The sequence below is a fragment of the Lepidochelys olivacea genome (genome assembly GCF_965140295.1).
Source record: "Lepidochelys olivacea isolate rLepOli2 genome assembly, chromosome: 12".
NCBI lineage: Eukaryota > Metazoa > Chordata > Testudines > Cheloniidae > Lepidochelys > Lepidochelys olivacea.
In genome coordinates this window covers 8,009,045-8,026,245 of record NC_140422.1, presented here as the reverse complement: position 1 = coordinate 8,026,245, position 17,201 = coordinate 8,009,045, and the positions used below count along the sequence as shown (strand labels likewise).

General features: G+C 44.6%; 1 protein-coding gene across 2 annotated transcripts in view; it reads left to right on the top strand.

The window, feature by feature from the left end:
• Window positions 1-17,201, top strand: part of GNAO1 (G protein subunit alpha o1) — a 313,012-nt gene that overhangs the window by 269,910 nt on the left and 25,901 nt on the right. Inside the window, exon 8 of one of the 2 annotated variants that reach the window (XM_084644223.1) lies at window positions 2,813-3,692. The exons of the other annotated variant lie outside the window; for it this stretch is intronic. Coding sequence (XP_084500349.1) covers window positions 2,813-3,000 — 188 coding nt within the window. The 3' untranslated portion in view covers window positions 3,001-3,692. Of the gene's footprint in view, window positions 1-2,812; window positions 3,693-17,201 lie in introns of those variants that run through there. 2 annotated transcript variants of the gene reach the window in all.

Genomic DNA, 17,201 nt, shown 5'->3' with positions numbered 1-17,201 from the left:
GAACTTCTAAGGTGCGGATGAATGTTTAGGCATATTGTAGAATTAATTATGACAGGTTTCAGAGTAACAGCTGTGTTAGTCTGTATTCGCAAAAAGAAAAGGAGTACTTGTGGCACCTTAGAAGCTTATGCTCAAATAAATTGGTTAGTCTCTAAGGTGCCACAAGTACTCCTTTTCTTAGAATTAATTATGTTGCCACAGAAATGCCCCACTCTTAAGGAATTCCTAGAGCTATTTCTAATGACGTGGAGATGCTGATAGTAGGTAAAATAGAAAAGAATGGAACTTAGTTTTATAGAGAGTCTTTCATGCTAAAGGAATCTCAATACAGGGACAAATTAGATACTAGTGGCTAGATCATCTGTGGCTGCTGAGGCCTCTGCCAAATAAAAAGGAGGAAAACAAATGTGGCTGTGAGCCCTCTTGTAGCATCCCAGTTCTGGGCCTGGCTGGGAACCATGCCGGTCCCTCTCATAACTTAGAAGACCCTCAAGACTGTTCTAAATTGCACCAGTCGCCCCCAGCCCTGAGGCACTATTCTGGCAGCTGGGAACTGTCAGGAGGTCAGGGAACCTCAGCCCCACTCCTTTTCCCCATCCGCAGCCCCTGTGCCAATAGCCAGGAGAGGGGTGGCATAGGAGTCAGGACATTGGTTCTACGTGACCGTGTAAACATCTCGCCAGAAGGCAGGCTCCTCGCTCAGGCCCCCATTCAGCAATGCACTTAAATATGTGCTTCACTTTAAGCACATGCTTTGGGATTTAAGCACACGCTTAAAGTTAAGCTCAGGTTTCAGTGCTTTGCTGAATTGGAACTTTAGGGCCAAAGTGAAGATGTTGATGGGAGAAGCTTATTCATGTCCTCAAACGTTCATCTCGCAAATGCCACAGAACACAAACCACCCAAGAAACACCTGCACGTTGGCCTGGTGGCATGGTGAAAAAGCAATGTTCAAACAAAAGGGGTCTCTGCTGCTACACAGAATTCATTGATGAGCATATAAATCAAACAAGGGGGTTTTAAGATCAAGAGTTGGTTACACAAAATGCTTTTATTACAATGAAGATCCAAATGTGCATTAGTCCTGCTGACTGGCACAGAACTATTAGAAGAATGCATCCACAAAGGGGCCGTTGTATTCTAAGGCACTGTCAGTTTCTTTCTCCTTAATTTACCCATGCTTTCAGCGAATCCACAATCCTTGGCAAAGCCGTGTCAGGGTGACATGGGCACATTTCATCAAGAGTCACAATACTTTATCCCCTATTGCCCTCAGTGGGAGTCCAGTGGCTACATCCTTGTGCGTCCTACTGACAAGTTTTCCTTTTATAAAAAAATGCTCATATGTATATTGGCACAAACAAAACCAAACCAAACCTAGGGGTCAGTCCTGTAAGCCTTACTGAGGCCCCAATTCAGCAGTCTGTCTCTGCCTAGCATTACACATAAGCACACGCTCAACTTTAACTACGTGCTTAAGTTCCATTGAATTCATTAACTTGTTTAAGTGCTTTATTGAACCAGAGCTTTAACTCTGCTCAGGCAAAACTCAGCCATGTGCAGGCCCATCTCTGACAACATGTAATAATATTTCACATTTATAAAGCACCTTCAGTCCAGAAGGAACCCAGAGTGCTTCCCTGACTCGAAACAGTGGAATTATTCCTCTCCACCCCCGCCCAACAATGAAACACAGTCACTTCTGGGAGTTAGTGAAATTGCTGTTTGACAATACACCAGTTCAGGACAAGAAATTAAGACTATTGTATCCAAGTGGAAATGTACATCCAAAGAATGTAATTATCTAACATAGAATCTGGCCAGTAAAAGAATGAAAAAATAAAATCCATATAAGCAGATAATAGGCTTTTGGCGTAGACATTTGGCTAGGGAAGAGGTGTAAACCCTTGTGATTTATTTGACACAATCTAAGCTATATTTCCACAAGCAGATGCCACTGTAGTGATGAAGGACAATTTCTGGAACCGATTGAAAAATGGGAAATTTGGGGGTGAAAATTCATCCATTTTTTCCATTGACATTTTAAATGTGAATGACATTTTTTCACAGAAATTTTGAATTCTTTTGACCAGCTATAGAGAAGGTCAAAAAAGATGGGCTGAATTTTTCATGAATATTTTTGCAAACAGTTCATCCTGGCTTTGAAATTGGAAACATTGATTAAAAATGTTGTCAAACAAACCAAAATTTGGAAAACATTGGCCAGCTCGAATAACAGACGCTTTTCTGGACAGGCTTCAGAGTAACAGCCGTGTTAGTCTGTATCGCAGAAAGAAAAGGAGTACTTGTGGCACCTTAGAGACTAACCAATTTATTTGAGCATAAGCTTTCATGAGCTACAGCTCACTTCATCGGACAGTCGCTGCTCTTTGGCAAGATTATACAGAATTCCTTCTGCTTCCCTCTTTAAAATGACTTCAGTGCTCATTGCCCTCTACCTCTATGCCGCCCACTATCCTGTCATTTTACCTTCATGCACGATCATACAGGGTACCAGTAATCCAGAAAGAAAATATCATTGGGATCACACAGTGGAATGGTGTCACTGGCAGGAAAGCATCTGCTCCTGTGCTAATTTTACATCGGTGTAACTCTGTTATCTTCACTCTTGCAAGTGAGAGTAGGGTCAGACCCATAGATTATTTCTTAGGGTACCCAGTAAGAACTGGCCATGTTAGGACAATGATATAATGCTACTAAATTCCCATTGCCTTCAGTTGAAGCAGATTCGGGCCCTAGGTTTGGGACTGTTTTAATGCGTGCTTTACTTTCTTCTTGGCTTCTCTTGTAGGCTCTAACTCTTTCACTGAGGCCGTGTCCTACATCCAGTCTCAGTACGAGAGCAAGAACAAGTCCCCCAACAAGGAGATCTACACGCACATCACCTGCGCCACTGACACCAACAACATCCAGTTTGTCTTCGATGCTGTCACGGATGTCATCATTGCCAACAACCTGCGTGGATGCGGACTCTACTAAACCCCGCTCGCTGCTCTCCCCACGCTCTCCAGGAAACGCTCTCCCATTCAGGTTGAAGGGTTGCTCCCTTTTTTTTTTTTCCCTCCAGAAGATGAAGTTGAAGAAGAAATTACATAATCCCCCCTCCTGGCTCCCAAGAACCTTTGCAGAAAATTCTGCTTTCCCCTAGTTGTCTCTCCCCCCACCCCCTTTTTTTTAATCCCCCCTGTGTCTCTTTCCACCATTCAGTTTTAGGATTGGCAGCCCATGTTCAGGATACTGTAGTGCAGACTACTAGAGCCACTAAAAATGTATTTCAACTACCAAAAAAGGCTCATTTTAAAAAACAAAAATCAATTTTTCAACGCCTTAAAAATATTTAGCATCAAAGTAGCAGTTTCTTCGTAAACTTGAGGGATATTTTTAATTCTCGTTATTTTTCTTTCATTCTTTTTGGAAACTCCAGATGCACAGCACTGACTTTGGAGACACAGTCGGGCTCCAGTTTCTATCCCAAAGTTGGAAAGGTCAGGTTAGGTGGAGTTCTGAAATTTTGCTGGGGCAGGGAGGGGCAAACGTTTGAACAACTAAAACAGACCGACTGAGGTTTGCTAGTGTCTTTTACTAAGAAAGACACAGTAACAGAAGCTACTAAGCATTGTGTAAAGGCATTCGTTACCAATAACAGTTTTACCTCACGCTTTCAAAATTAATGTTGAATATATTTCTCTAGCATGGTTTCGATAACCCATTTGTTACTCTAAGTTCATCCTTGTTCTCTTTGCTTTACTACAGAGCTACTGTACTGTAAGTGGGCAGTTTCTGGACATTCATGGGAACACTCATGGAATGAGACAATAGTGGCAAGAACTGTTCTGCACAAAGTTTTGAGTAGTACATTTCCTAGTGTAGCTAAAGGAGTACGGATGTGGATGGACTCATTCCTCAGAAGGGAGAGTGAGTGGGCATGGGTGTCGGACTGGAAGGCATGAAGGGACACTTTAAAGGTCCCTCAGAGGTGATCAAGGCACAAGAGACATTGGGATCAATTTCCTCCTGCGTCCGAGCTCTGTTAAATGCAGGGTTCTCTAAGAGCTAGTTAAGACTGCTGGGTGCAGTGTCAGCCTGGCCCCAACTTATGCCATTGGCCTAAGGGCCCTGAGGGGTTTTAGGCAGAAGATTAGCATGGAGAAGTTGTGCGCCCCCCCCCATGCCCTCTCCCCTCTCCTATGCATGTCCAGGGGAAGGTGACTGGCAAAGGACCCAGCGGTGCCAGGTTTGCATCAGCAAGAAGTTTCCCTTCTCAAAGGGACATTTCCAAATGAAATCTGTCCACTTTGCCCTATGTGAGCAGTACAAAGTGGACAGAGCAGACCAGAGACTGTGGCCCACAACCAGAAGTAAGCATCTCAGGCCCCATAGGGGGATGCCATAATTCAGTCTCTTTTGGGACACCAGGTTTTCTAAGGCTACTCATGAGTATGTGGGGGGGAGAGTGGAAATCAGCCTGCTTTGTGCGTCGAGTGTGTGTATGTGTGCGCACACAAATCACACTAGGCCCCTAGCGGCGTCTTTAGGTGCCTAAATGCCTTTAAAATTAGGGTTCTAAATACTTAGCTTCTTCAGCAATACCAGAAGCATGCAGTTCACTTGTGCTGTTGCTTACCAGTGGCCCCATGAAAAGCAATGCTAGACTTTTGTGGAACAGCTTTCAATTTTCCTGAACGATGGGCCTTGAATTAGAAAAATAATTTGCTTGGGGGGTACCTAGCAGTTCCTCACAAATAGCTCGGTGGTTTGAGCATTGGCCTGCTAAACCCAGGGTTGTGAGTCCAATGCTTGAGGGGGCTGTTTAGGGATCTGGGGCAAAAATTGGGGCTTGGCTCTGCTTTGAGCAGGGGGTTGGACTAGATGACCTCCTGAGGTCCCTTCCAACCCTGAGATTCTATGAATATAAAAGCATTCTCGATTGCTTTTCCCAGTTGGCTAGTGGACTCCTCACTCTGATTGGTTCTTTCCGTTTAAGTGGTGAGGGGTCAAATATTCACACCCCGTGGAGTGGGACAGCAAAGACTGATGTGATACTAGACTGCTGGTAGCTGTCAGGACTGAAATTGGCAGTGGGCCAGAGGTGGTAATTTTGGATGCGGGGGTGTTCAGATCCAAGGACTGAGTTTGGTCCATGGTAGAGATAATGGCCAGCCACAAAGCTTGGGTCTGGATCCCAAACTGTCCCACAGATTGGTAGTGCTCAGCTCTGGGACTCTGTGTGGGGCTCATGTCACACACCTCTATACACTGATGTGCACAGGTGCATGCAGCCATTTTTCAAGATCCCTTTTCAGTGTAATGTTTTAACTACGTAGATAATGCTATGGATTGTTGATACTCTAATGTAATTTTCTTAGGAAAATTGGGGTAGGGAGCTGATGCGATCATCATGATGGAGCAGGAAGGGAACGTGAAAACAGGAGAGGCAGGGGGCAAGGGTGTGGAGAAGAGAGGCTTGCAGAAGTGGAGGGGGAGGGAAGGGCACTGGTGATGATCAGGAGAACAAAGACTGGGGCCACTGAGGGGAAAGCAGATGGGGGTGGTGGTACACCAACAGCTTGTTGGCATTGCCAGGATGCTGGAGTGCGGGGGGCTCTGCTGCTGTTGTACGGCTGATGGCCATGGCTTGAGGAGGAGTGGGAGTTCAGGCATGCTCCCACTGCTGGGGGTGAGGCCTCTGGGGGAAAAGGTTTCAAGCTCTGCCCCAGAAGGCCTTGTGGAGGCCCTAGTGGTGGCTCTGGGAGGAGGGCACCTGCTAGTGAACAATGCAGGTGAACCCAGATTTTAGAAAGGTCTCGGGGGGCCCCCCAAAACCTTGGCTCATAGGAGAGAGCAGGGAGGACCATGCTGACCCTTAACTCTTTACTATATTTTGCATGTGTACCCATAGGCCTGCCCATGATCCTCATCTATGTGACCTCTCCCGGGAAGTCTCTGGACTGGGTTACAGTCTCGCGAGATTACACTGGTCTTCATACAAAGATAGCTGATGATTGGCTGAACAGGACACTATCAAAATATTCTTCACGGTTTTTTAAAATGTATTTTTTCCTATCCATTTATACTAACTGCAAAGTGCCAGACTAGTTCTTAGATAGCAAGAACCAGATCAAACCTGTACCGTTTCACAAGCGCTAAACGCTGGGTTCTCTACTGGACCCAAACATGCCCGATCTTCGGAGACAGTCATAACAGAGTAGGGAGTATAGCTATATGCTACAATGTTTAGCACTATATAAATGCCACAGCAGGGAGACACATATGAATGCAAAGAGCCTTGGTAGGTCTAGCATTCTTTCTGTGGGTCCTGGCACGAATGCTGTACACTTACCTCGTGTGGGCTGAGATTTCCCTGGGGCACTCTGGAGTATCTCAAACCCCAATAAGATCTGGATTTTCATACAGCTTGTGTCCCCAGGCCCAGAAAAGATAATGCCAGACCTGACTGACCTGCACAACATAGTAAGTAGGGTCCTGTTTGGGTTCAGGATGTGGGAGTCAGTGAAAGAAACAAGTATGGCAGGAGGGGAGCAGGGAGCTGGCATTGGGAACAGAAACGTAAGGTTGGGAGAAGGGAGACCGCTCTGGTTGAGTTGGCAGGAAGGCAGGGATGAGGAGAAGAGTGATATTGGGAGGGCTGGAGAAGATTCACAGTCTGGGAAGATTTAGATCTTCCAGGTGAACAAAAAAGTGTGCATAGGATATCTGTGTGACTAAAACTGCACCAATAGTTTATCCGGATAGTGTCCTCCGGCTGCAAGAAATTACCAGGGCAGCAGTTACCCTATGCAATTATATCAGAGCTTATGCTAATATATAGCTGTATAAATGATAATCAAATAGTGCTACATTATTAAATAATATCTATCATTTTATAGTCACGCATCACTGCCCGCAGGGCAGGTATCTGCAGTAACAGCAAGAGTGGTTCCATTGTACTGTAGTGTTGTCCCTGGCTCATCACTGCTGAAGAGGAATAGTCTTCTTTCTCCCCGCACTGTAATATCCACGTTCAGCCTGAAACTCAAAAGAGCTCCCCCAGGGACAGCATTCATCAAGAGTCAGCCAGCAGGTTTAGTATTCCTGTGCCAACCTTTGAGCCTCAGCTGGCGGAATCATGGAGTAGATTTTTGTATAAGTCTTTGCAGGATCAAGGCCTAATGTATCCCTGTGAAATCAATGGAACTACTCAGGGCAGTAAACTTAAGCAAGTGGGTGTAGGTTCAGGGCCATAGTCAGGTAGTGGGCAATGTGAAAAACAGGTCAACTACAGGGAAGCTTCATAGAGTTTAAAGCCAGAAGGGACCAAGTTAAAACCACTAAAACAAATGGGCCATGCTGGCTTCTTGGTTGCACACCACTGATTTCAGTGAGATTGTACAAGGGAAAATTTAAAGTTGGCAGCATCTACAGATAAAATGAAAGATAACTAATGAGCTCAATTCCTTGCCTTCCTGTTCAAGATGACATACAATAGGAATCTGGAGGCCACTCTTTCACTGGAAGGCTTTTGGGAGCCAGGAAGCAGGGATTTTCCTACACCTCCCCCCAAGCTCCTCCATCCCCTCTCAGGGGTCAACTGGTTACATACAGTGTTGCCAATTTAGTCATTTTCCAACACGCACCCCCACCCCATAAATTTGAACACGCCCTCTAATTTCAATTTTTGAGGAAAGTACTGCCGGGAAATAAGCCTACATGGTCCCAAAAGACCACCTCAGCTCTCCGGTTTTTAGAGGTGATTTGGCAGATGAGGATGGCAGGGATACCCCTAGTAAAATGTTGCCCTTGGGCAAATTAATTTGTACTGGTTTCTAAAATCTGGGCCAAAAATTTCAATATGACACATTCAGTACATTGCACTACACACTGGTGCTGATGACTAATGTGAAGGAGATGGATATAATTTAAAGAACAGAGCTATGAAATAACATCCATTTATCTAAAAATGTATAGATAGATACTGGGGCATACACACACGCCTATATATAAAACTATTTAGCATAAAGTGAAATGCCAAACATACATAGCATAGAACACCAAAGACTTTATCTCATTACAGCTGATAGAAAAAGCTTTGGCCTTTATTGAAGTTTAACAGAAGCAGCTGCTCAGTAGCACATAAAATTTGGGGCCTTTTTTTTTTTCCCCCTCCCCATTGCTGGGGGTAGAGTATTATCCTGTTTAGTAAGTACAGTAATTGAATCGGTGTTCTTATTCAAGATGGCTCTGAGGCATCGGGCCTGATTCTCCACTGCCCTGCACCTTGTGTGGGGTGGGTGCCAGTTGTGGCCAATCTGATGGATAGCATTTTGCACCTACTTTACGCTGCTGTAAATGACATTGCGACATGCAGGGCAATTGAGTGTCAGGCCATGGAGTTCTTATCTGGGATTAGATCCAGATCCAAACCTCTTCAAAGATTCAGGGGTTTTCAAATACAGTGTTCTGGGTCAGAATCATCTCTCCTGTAGGTTTTTTGCAGGGTGGCAAATGGGCTGTGTGTTATGTAATCAGCATGGATTGATCTCCGGGGGCTGAATTCTATTGTCCTGACTCAGAATTTATTCAGGCAAAGTTTCCAATGAACTTCATGGGAGATTTTGCTTGAGAAAGCTGTCAACTGCCGGATTTTGCCCTGGTTAATACAGGAGTCTGTAATGAACACTATATTCAAAAGGATTTTAAAAAGAGATTTAAAACCAGGGCAAATTGGGGGGGGGGGGAAATACACCACTCAACAGCCTACCTCAAGAAACAATTGACCCAATGTGGTCCCATTTCAGTCTCTCCCATATTTGTCCCTATGCATTTCTGCTTTGCGCACACATGGATGAATGCATACACAAAATGGAAATTTGCATACTTGTATGTCTGGAAACCTAATTAGTCATGTGCAGGTGTATCAAATCTCATTTTGCACTCACCAATCAGATCATTTGTACCCAAAGGAGGCTTCACCATTAAGCATGCACAAATGCACTGTGAAAATTAGGCCCACGCTGGGTACTTCCCACAGCTTTGCATAACAAAGATGGATCTGATGGAGGGAGAACTATTATTTTTCCCTGTTCTTTGAGTTTTTGGTCTTGGAATTTATCCTTGGCAGTGTTTCAAAAATAATAGGGTGAAATCCTGGCTTCCGTGAAATCAATGGCAAACTCCCATTGACTTGAATGGGACCAACATTTAATTCACAATGCCTTAAAGCAGTGATTCTCAAACTTTTGTACTGGTGACCCCTTTCACATAGGAAGCCTCTTAGTGCAACCCCCCCTTATAAATTAAAAACACATTTTTATATATTTAACATTATAAATGCTGGAGGAAAAGCAGGATTTGGGGTGGAGGCTTACAGCTTGTGACCCCCCCACCCATGTAATAACCACATGAACCCCTGGGAGTCCCAACCCCCAGTTTAAGAACCCCTGCCTTAAAGGGAGTTAGTCTCCTTTGGGCATCTGATCCCCTTCAGAAGACCAGCCAGGAAGCATCTTTCATGGTTTCTATGTTGACTGGATATAGGATCCTTTTTAGCCATGCATGTTTTCTTAGACTTTTCTTCCCTTTTTCTAGAATTGCTGATACTATATGGGGTTTCCAGAGTAAAATAGATCAGGGTGAAGTAAATAGTTGGATTTAAATTAACCTGGACTAAACTATTATAAACACAATAGTTTCCTAAGTGCCATAATAATGCATTTAAACACAAACATGGTAGAGTCCAGTAGGTTGAGCTCAGGAATGGGAGCTATGCATTTGGTTCCCACAGCTTCCTCTGTGTCTCTGGGCTAATCACTTAACCTGCCTGCCTCTCAAATTGAAATTGCCTATAATTCTTATCTGCCTCACAGAAGAGTTGTGAGGATTCACTAATAAATGTTTGCATAGCACTTGAAGGTGAAAAACTCTGTGCAAGGACTAAATATTATTATGATTTCTACTTGATGATCTTCTATAGACTTTGCCTCCAAAATCCATCCTAATGCCTTACTCATCACTAGACTCGGTCATTCCTCCCAATTCTTTTCCGTGGGGGTGGGGGTTGCCATGAGCAGCCAACCTTTTGCCCAATGCTTATTCTTTCTTAAGAAACAGTTATAAGTGCAGGAACTGTGTATAACTAAAATAGTGAGATACAGTCGTCGTCCCCCTGCCCCTTACTAAAGCCCTCGTTGCACAATAAGACAGTCCCTGCACAAAGGCTGCATCCTTCTGCCTTCAAATCCCTTACAGGCCCCAGAGTGAGTTATTTTTATTTATAAACAAAAAACACACGCTCACCGTGTAGCATGTACTTTGCATTGGTACTTGAAATCACAACAAAATTATGTTGGGGTGGGGGGGGAAGAGGGATGGCATGACGTCTAATAACTAGTGAAAATCAGCTAAATTTATACCACCCTGCTCTTGGATGCTAGTATGGAGAATGGCCACAGATGCTTTTTTATTCTACTAGTGTATCTTGAAAAGCTCTGTATGTTTGGAATGACTCCAGTCCCCAGCACCATATCGCTAACCCCTATGAAGATGTCACACTGCAGGAGTTAGTTTTTGCTGATGCTGACAGCCCATTCCATCTGAGGCCCTTGACTTGCCATGCCTTCGGTAACAGGGTTCAATTCCTCCGCTGGGGTGAGTGAGCCTAGATCCATTGAAATCAAGAGAGCTACGCTGATTTATGCCCAGGTTCTGTATACAGCTGTTGTGCAGTTAATGGTCATGACTTTGAAGCATGTAGTAATTACATAGTCCTGCCTTGAGTTCAGGGGACTGGACTAGATGACCTATTGAGGTCCCTTCCAGTCCTACACTTGCATCATTCTATGATATGTTTTCTCCATGAAAATGCAACCATCTATGTACTTGGATTAAAGCCATTGTGGTTTCATTATATACAAAAACACTAGGTTAGAGCGAGGATTTGAATGTAGGCACATGAATACTTACTCAGCGCTTACTTGTGGCAACCTTATTCACAATGTTTAGTAACTTATTACGCACACAATCCCATTGATTTCAGTGGGACTACTCATATAGGAAGGTGCTACTCACCATGGGTAAAGATGGCACAGTTGGGGCCTCAGAGTAGTAATAAAACGGTACTGGAAATTTATATACTGATTATTAATAAACATTTTGACAGGCAGAAGTCACACCTCCACTTTTACTTACAGCCTGAGGAGCCTAGTCTAGAATCAAAGAAAAGTAAAAGATTTGAGTAATCTAATCCTGCCACCGCAGGATTATACCCTACAATTTCTGCTCTAGAGCTTTGTCCAATCAGCTGGGCAGTCTTCCACAACCTCCCTTGGAGAAACTGGTCTACCATCAAACTGGTCTCTCTGTTTGAATAGTGGGCAAACTTCTAAATCTTCCTTTGCCTCATTTTATCCCATCCCTCTTTGGACCAGCTCATGCCCATCACTATATTTAGAGCTAGCAGAGAAGGAGAGAGATGCAGACACAAAAGGAGTGGATAGAAACACAGCTGTCTGCTGTGCTCACTTTATTGTTCTTGCAGCAGAAAGAATCTAACACGAAAGTGAGGCTTTGCACTGGGCAGTGCTCAAACATTTAAAGAGACAGGACATCCCAACAGTAGGCTGCCTTCTTTTGCAATCCCATTTGTTTGTCTGGGACTCACCTCACAGGCTACCCAGAATCCCCAACAGCAATTGCACACACAGACCCAAATTAAGCCTTATCGTGCCTCTGACTTCAGTGGAGCTGTGTCCACTTACACAACAGCTGAACTGTGTCCAAGCCATGTCCCGTAGCTGTTCCATGACAGTGGAGAGTGGTCAGTATAGGGATGGGATGGAGGGTTCTGCTGTATTGTCAGTCATTACAGTTTTGTTTTACAGGACACAAATACCCATGTAATAACTCCATAATTATGTAATGGCCATGTGCTGCGTAATTATAAGCTAAGTTCTAAAGGGAGTAATTATTTGGTAATGTCTTCAAAATTACTATTATGGGATTTAAACCTGAAAAATTACATTCTGTATTACAAAGCCTAAGTAGAACAACTTCTTGGCTAATACACACATTTTACTTCATTAAACCTGTCATTACATAGTAATTACACTTTCCTGCAAAGTTACAAGGAAGTGACATGTCAGCCCTCTCTTCCTGTTGCCATTGGAGTCTGTGGCAAAACTCCTTTTACTTCCTCTAATTTTGCACTAGTTTAACTATTGATGTTTGAAATCATTTCAAACAGACATCACCACCACATGTTCTCCACAGAGGATGACTGCACCAGTCAGAGGGACCATGAATGATGGCGTTGCACCAGGCATTGTGTAGTGAAGTTCCCAGATCTGGTGCAATCTTGCGAATCCAAGAACCCCTGGGGCGGCCCCATGGGTGGTGCCAGGTAGGGTCAGGGCATGCACCCCTTTGTGCATTGATAGGCAGTTTGAGCACGTGCTGTGTCAGGTGTTTCTGTCTATCCTGACAACATGGCCAGAGAGCATGCAATGCCGCTTTTGAATATACTGAGCAATAGAAGGAAAGCCAGATCTCTGCAAGATTAGGGCATTTAACACAAAGTCACACCACTTTATGCTCAGGATTTGGTACTGATGGTGCATACGGAATGCCATTAGCTGCTTCAAGTCTGCCTATGAGACTCCTGACAGAGTTATTGCTGATTTAGATCAGTGTAAATGGGAGGAGAATCAGTTTGCCCTGACTTCAATGGGAGCAAGAGCAGGTCTTAGTGAGTACATGAGTAACTACCAATTAGTCGCAGAGGATTAATTTAGCCATATAGTTAGTTATTAATGATGGGAGTCTACATGGTATTTTCTCTTAAACTATACATAGCTTTTTTTTTAATTTATAACTAAATAATCCACAGCCAATTCTAATAGTTGAATAGTTGCTGTGTATGAAGGTTGCGCCCTGTGAAAGAATGTATTCTTGTAACTGGTTCTCAGTCCGTTGGTACAATCATCAGCCAAACTGGATATTTTGCTTAGAATGAGACATGTAGAGTGTTCATTTTCAAAAGCACTGTGTGTTGGCCTATTTCTGTTGGCTAAGTGACACCATTCTAAGTGACTTCAATGGGAGCAGAAAGAGTCCAGCACTGAGTGCATTTGAAAATCCTACCCATTCATCTTCTTTCATCTTTCAGATTTGTCCTCCACTCTATGGCTTGCAATGACATGGAATGAATCCAGGTTGTCCCTCTGGAGAAGGATCTGAGAGGGCAGCAGTTCATTAGATATTCCATGGTTTGAATGTCTTCTCCATGGAAGCTGCCTTTCATTTTCCAATTGTGTAGTAGGTAACTGCAGCATCTGTATGAGGTTCTGATGGAGGGTACGCTATGATCCAGGTCTTACGTGGGGTGGTGAAGGCAGGAAGCTGGTCTGTAGGATCCGTAATCAGGTCTTGATTCTTGACCCCACAGGTTTCCTACAGCTTCTGCCACTTGTCTTTTCATGACAAATCCCATCCACAATTCTTGTTGAAGTATAAACTGTCCCGCATCTCAGCATCTAGATGAATCACAGAACGGATTCTCTCTCTCACACGTACACACACACTCTTATGTCATAAAGTGACCATGTCAACCTCCACCTTTAAACAAAGGCTTGCCAACATTACTGAACCCAGTGATGTAGTCACTTCAAGTGCAGTGCTCTCACCAGGTCTGCCCCTGGGAAGACTGCAGGATGCAACCTCAGAAGTCACAAAATTTGAGTACTTGCCAGAAATCATGAGAATTCCACAGACAGTAACAATGGGCCTTCGTTGAACAAACCACACAAGCAGCAGTATCCTGTGATATCTGCCCAAGAAACAGATGTATACTAAGGGACTGATCCTGCCCACATTGAAGTCAATGAGAGTTTTGCCATTGACTTCAAAGGAAGCGGGATTGGTTATTAATGAGGTTGATTGGATAAAAATAGTACAATACATGGGACCACAATTTCCTCTGTGCCAGGCAGGTGAATCTTTAGGAGGGTGACCAAGAATTCAAGACATGTTTGCGAGGGGAATAAATATAACATGCTTGATACGGAGAGGTCGAGCTCATGGAATAGTGGTTGCTCAGCACCTCTAAGGATCAAGCCCTTAGACTAGTTCCTCCCAGTTTGGTCACACACTCAAGCCCATATTACTTGTGTACCATCTCCACAGCAACCACATCACACGTATGTGGCAGAGTTCCTGAGAGGCCCACCATTGCTGAAGAAGGGAAATACAAATAGGTCCAGTTTAAACTAAAGAGCTGGCCATGTTTATGCCCCCATTTCGTTTTCCATCAGGAACTATCAGAGGGGAATACAGTCTTATTGTAAGTTATGGTTTCTGAGCTGCTGCCATTATAGGGTATCATGGATGTTGGCAGATGCAGGCCTGTGACCCGCATAGATATTACACTGGGAATGTGATTCTGAAAACAGACAATTCTGTGTTCAAGCCAGCAACGCAAGAACTCACTAGAGGGACCTTTCACTTGCACTGAAAAGTATGGTGAACTTGTGCAAACTGCAGCAAATTCAGGCAAAGCTATTCATTGCCGCTTCCTGGACAGTGATTTTTTTTGTCACAACCCAAACAGGTTCTTCACAAACATAGCCAGCTCCACATTACTGATCTAGAATCAAAACTGAGGTCTTTTCACTAGGACCAGTTCTAGATTAAAGGGGCTGTCTGGTGCCCAATGCTAGAGCTACTATAACTTGGATTTCAAATTACTAGTGGCATTGTGCAAATCTCAAATGCAGTGGATGACATGGCAAGGGATCTATCCCAGATGAGCAAGTAGCATATGATTCATAACAGTGAAATGTGACACAGCTCTAGACTGGATCTGTCGCAGCAGAAGTTAAATGTGTTCATCTCTACTCAAGTTCCTTCTATCTCCCTGCAGCAGTACCTCCAGACAGGGACACAGTGAAGGACTGTTAATACATTGGATGATATTTGTTTGCAGCTGCCTTCACAGTGCCCTAGAATAGCCAGCCAGCTTTTCCCTGGCCTGGTCCAGTCATTCTGTCCTTGTGGGCATTCAAGATCGATTTCCCCTTTGTACCTTGCTGTAGCTCACGCTTTGCATGGACACCAGCAGTCGCAGAGACAGCAGCTGTTCAGATATACCAGCCACTACAGGGCAGATCAGCCTGCTCCTTTCTTTGTACTAAGCACTAATGGAAGTTGCCTCCTTCCACAGCTTAAATACTGACTGAGATACACATTTGGCCTTTGGGTTGTTGGGACAAGCCACAGAAAACAAAACCTCCACACCCTGTTCTGTCATACAGGAGACCCACAGAGAAAACATATTGACATGGGAGAACCAGGAGTCTGAATCTGACCAGAGCCCAGATAGTCACTGATAGGATCCAGTCTGAAAGCAATAGTCCCTAGAGACCAGTGAGCTGCTGGCACTGCCCGTGGTCTTGAGAGTGGTAGAAGTACATGCTTGCTTAGGAGGGTCTATGATCCTCCCCCTTGGTTTGGTTTTATTTTTACTCAGAGGGGTCCACTGTTCCACTAAATCAGGAATACATAGTTCACAACGGAAGTCAGTTTTTTTTGTTATGCTCTGCCTTATAGTGGCCTCATTACAATTAGATCCCTGTTGATCTAGGATATATGGTATTTAACTGCTTCTCTGCCAGTGCACTCCTCCAGACCCCAGAGTGTGTTCTGCGGGGGCATTCTGTTGCACCCACTACGATCTCACGTCTCTGGTATGGGAGGTGTATATCTGGCTTGTGAGGCTGCAGTGGGGAATTTAATGCCTTGTCTTTTCCTGTGGATCATTTCTACCTCCCACCAACTACAATGGAATGAGGTGTAGCAATACCTCGAGTACTGTGAATTCCTCCCCACTGAACTGGCCACCTTGCTGCCTTTGCCATCATAGCCTGCTCTTTCTTCTCTAGGGTCTGGATGCAGTCCCAGATATACCCAATGCGCTGGCCACACCTCTCAGCATAAGGTCGCAGACCAAGCCAGTCAGAGGCCCAGGCAAGGAAGCATCATGAAATATCAGCCTAGCTCCATCGAAGTGGCTTGTGGAAATCGATCAATAAATAGATCAGATTTTCCTGACCAAAAAATTACTTGTAAGTGTGGGCTTACCTAGCACTTGTTTGATCACAGGTATCATATTATTCCCAAAACAGAGTGTCTGAGGTACTTCAGAACAACTAGGAACAGGGTTTCAGAATGGAATAAAAGGTTTTACAGCCTTAGCTGTGGCATCCTGACTGGTAGTACCATAACTGGAAGACAGGTGGTCCAGTGGATAGGGAGTTGGGAGACATGGGTTCAATTCCTGACTCTGGATGTAAGGTGGCACAACAAGCCAACGGTGTTACTTCCAGTTACATTAGCAATGAAGTGATCCTCTGAACAGAAGGATCCACAAGAACGGCATGGCACTGTAGCATACCTCCAAAAGACAAATGGCCACTATTGGACCTGAGTAGGTTAGAGACACAGCTGGGTCACTTCTCCAACTCCAACACTGGGATGTGGCCTCTAATAGGGAGACCTCCATTTTGCATGCCCAAGACCCGCCTTTGCACATGTCCAGCAGACACGCTAGGGGTGCAGATTTGGAGGCTGAATGGCACTCCTTGTCAAAAGGTGGCCTTGTGTGTCTCTCTCCGATTTCCCCCAGTAGGTTTCCTTCAGAGCCCTCAGTCATGCTGAGATAAATAGCTGAAGGCAGGCCAGAGAGCTGCTGACACATTCCAGCAGCAACAGAAGGATATCACAGTACCTGCCCTGAAGCACTCCTGCCTCTTAGCTGTGACTGCTGCTGTTTTGGTGATCAAAGTGGGAAAGAAACTTCTCAGCCAGCACCCTGTATTCTGGGATGGAAGGGTTTGAGAAGAATCTGGAGTTTGAGCTGACAGGACAGTTGATTGTTTCCATTGAGCTGGCTTCCCCTGCAGTGTGAGCTCTGCAGTAAGAAGGGGTTGGACTTTTACCCTTTGCCTTGCATGTTAACCCTCCAAAGACAGGAACCTCAAAAACCATCAGATATCCTTGAGACATTGGAGGAGACATTCAGAGGGAGGATGGGCAACTCCAACTTAGGGGAGGAGTCAGAGGGCTGTCGGGGGAGGGCAAGTCACACTCTTCCCTGCCAGGAGAGATGTCAGAAACAGGCGCGGGAATAGGCA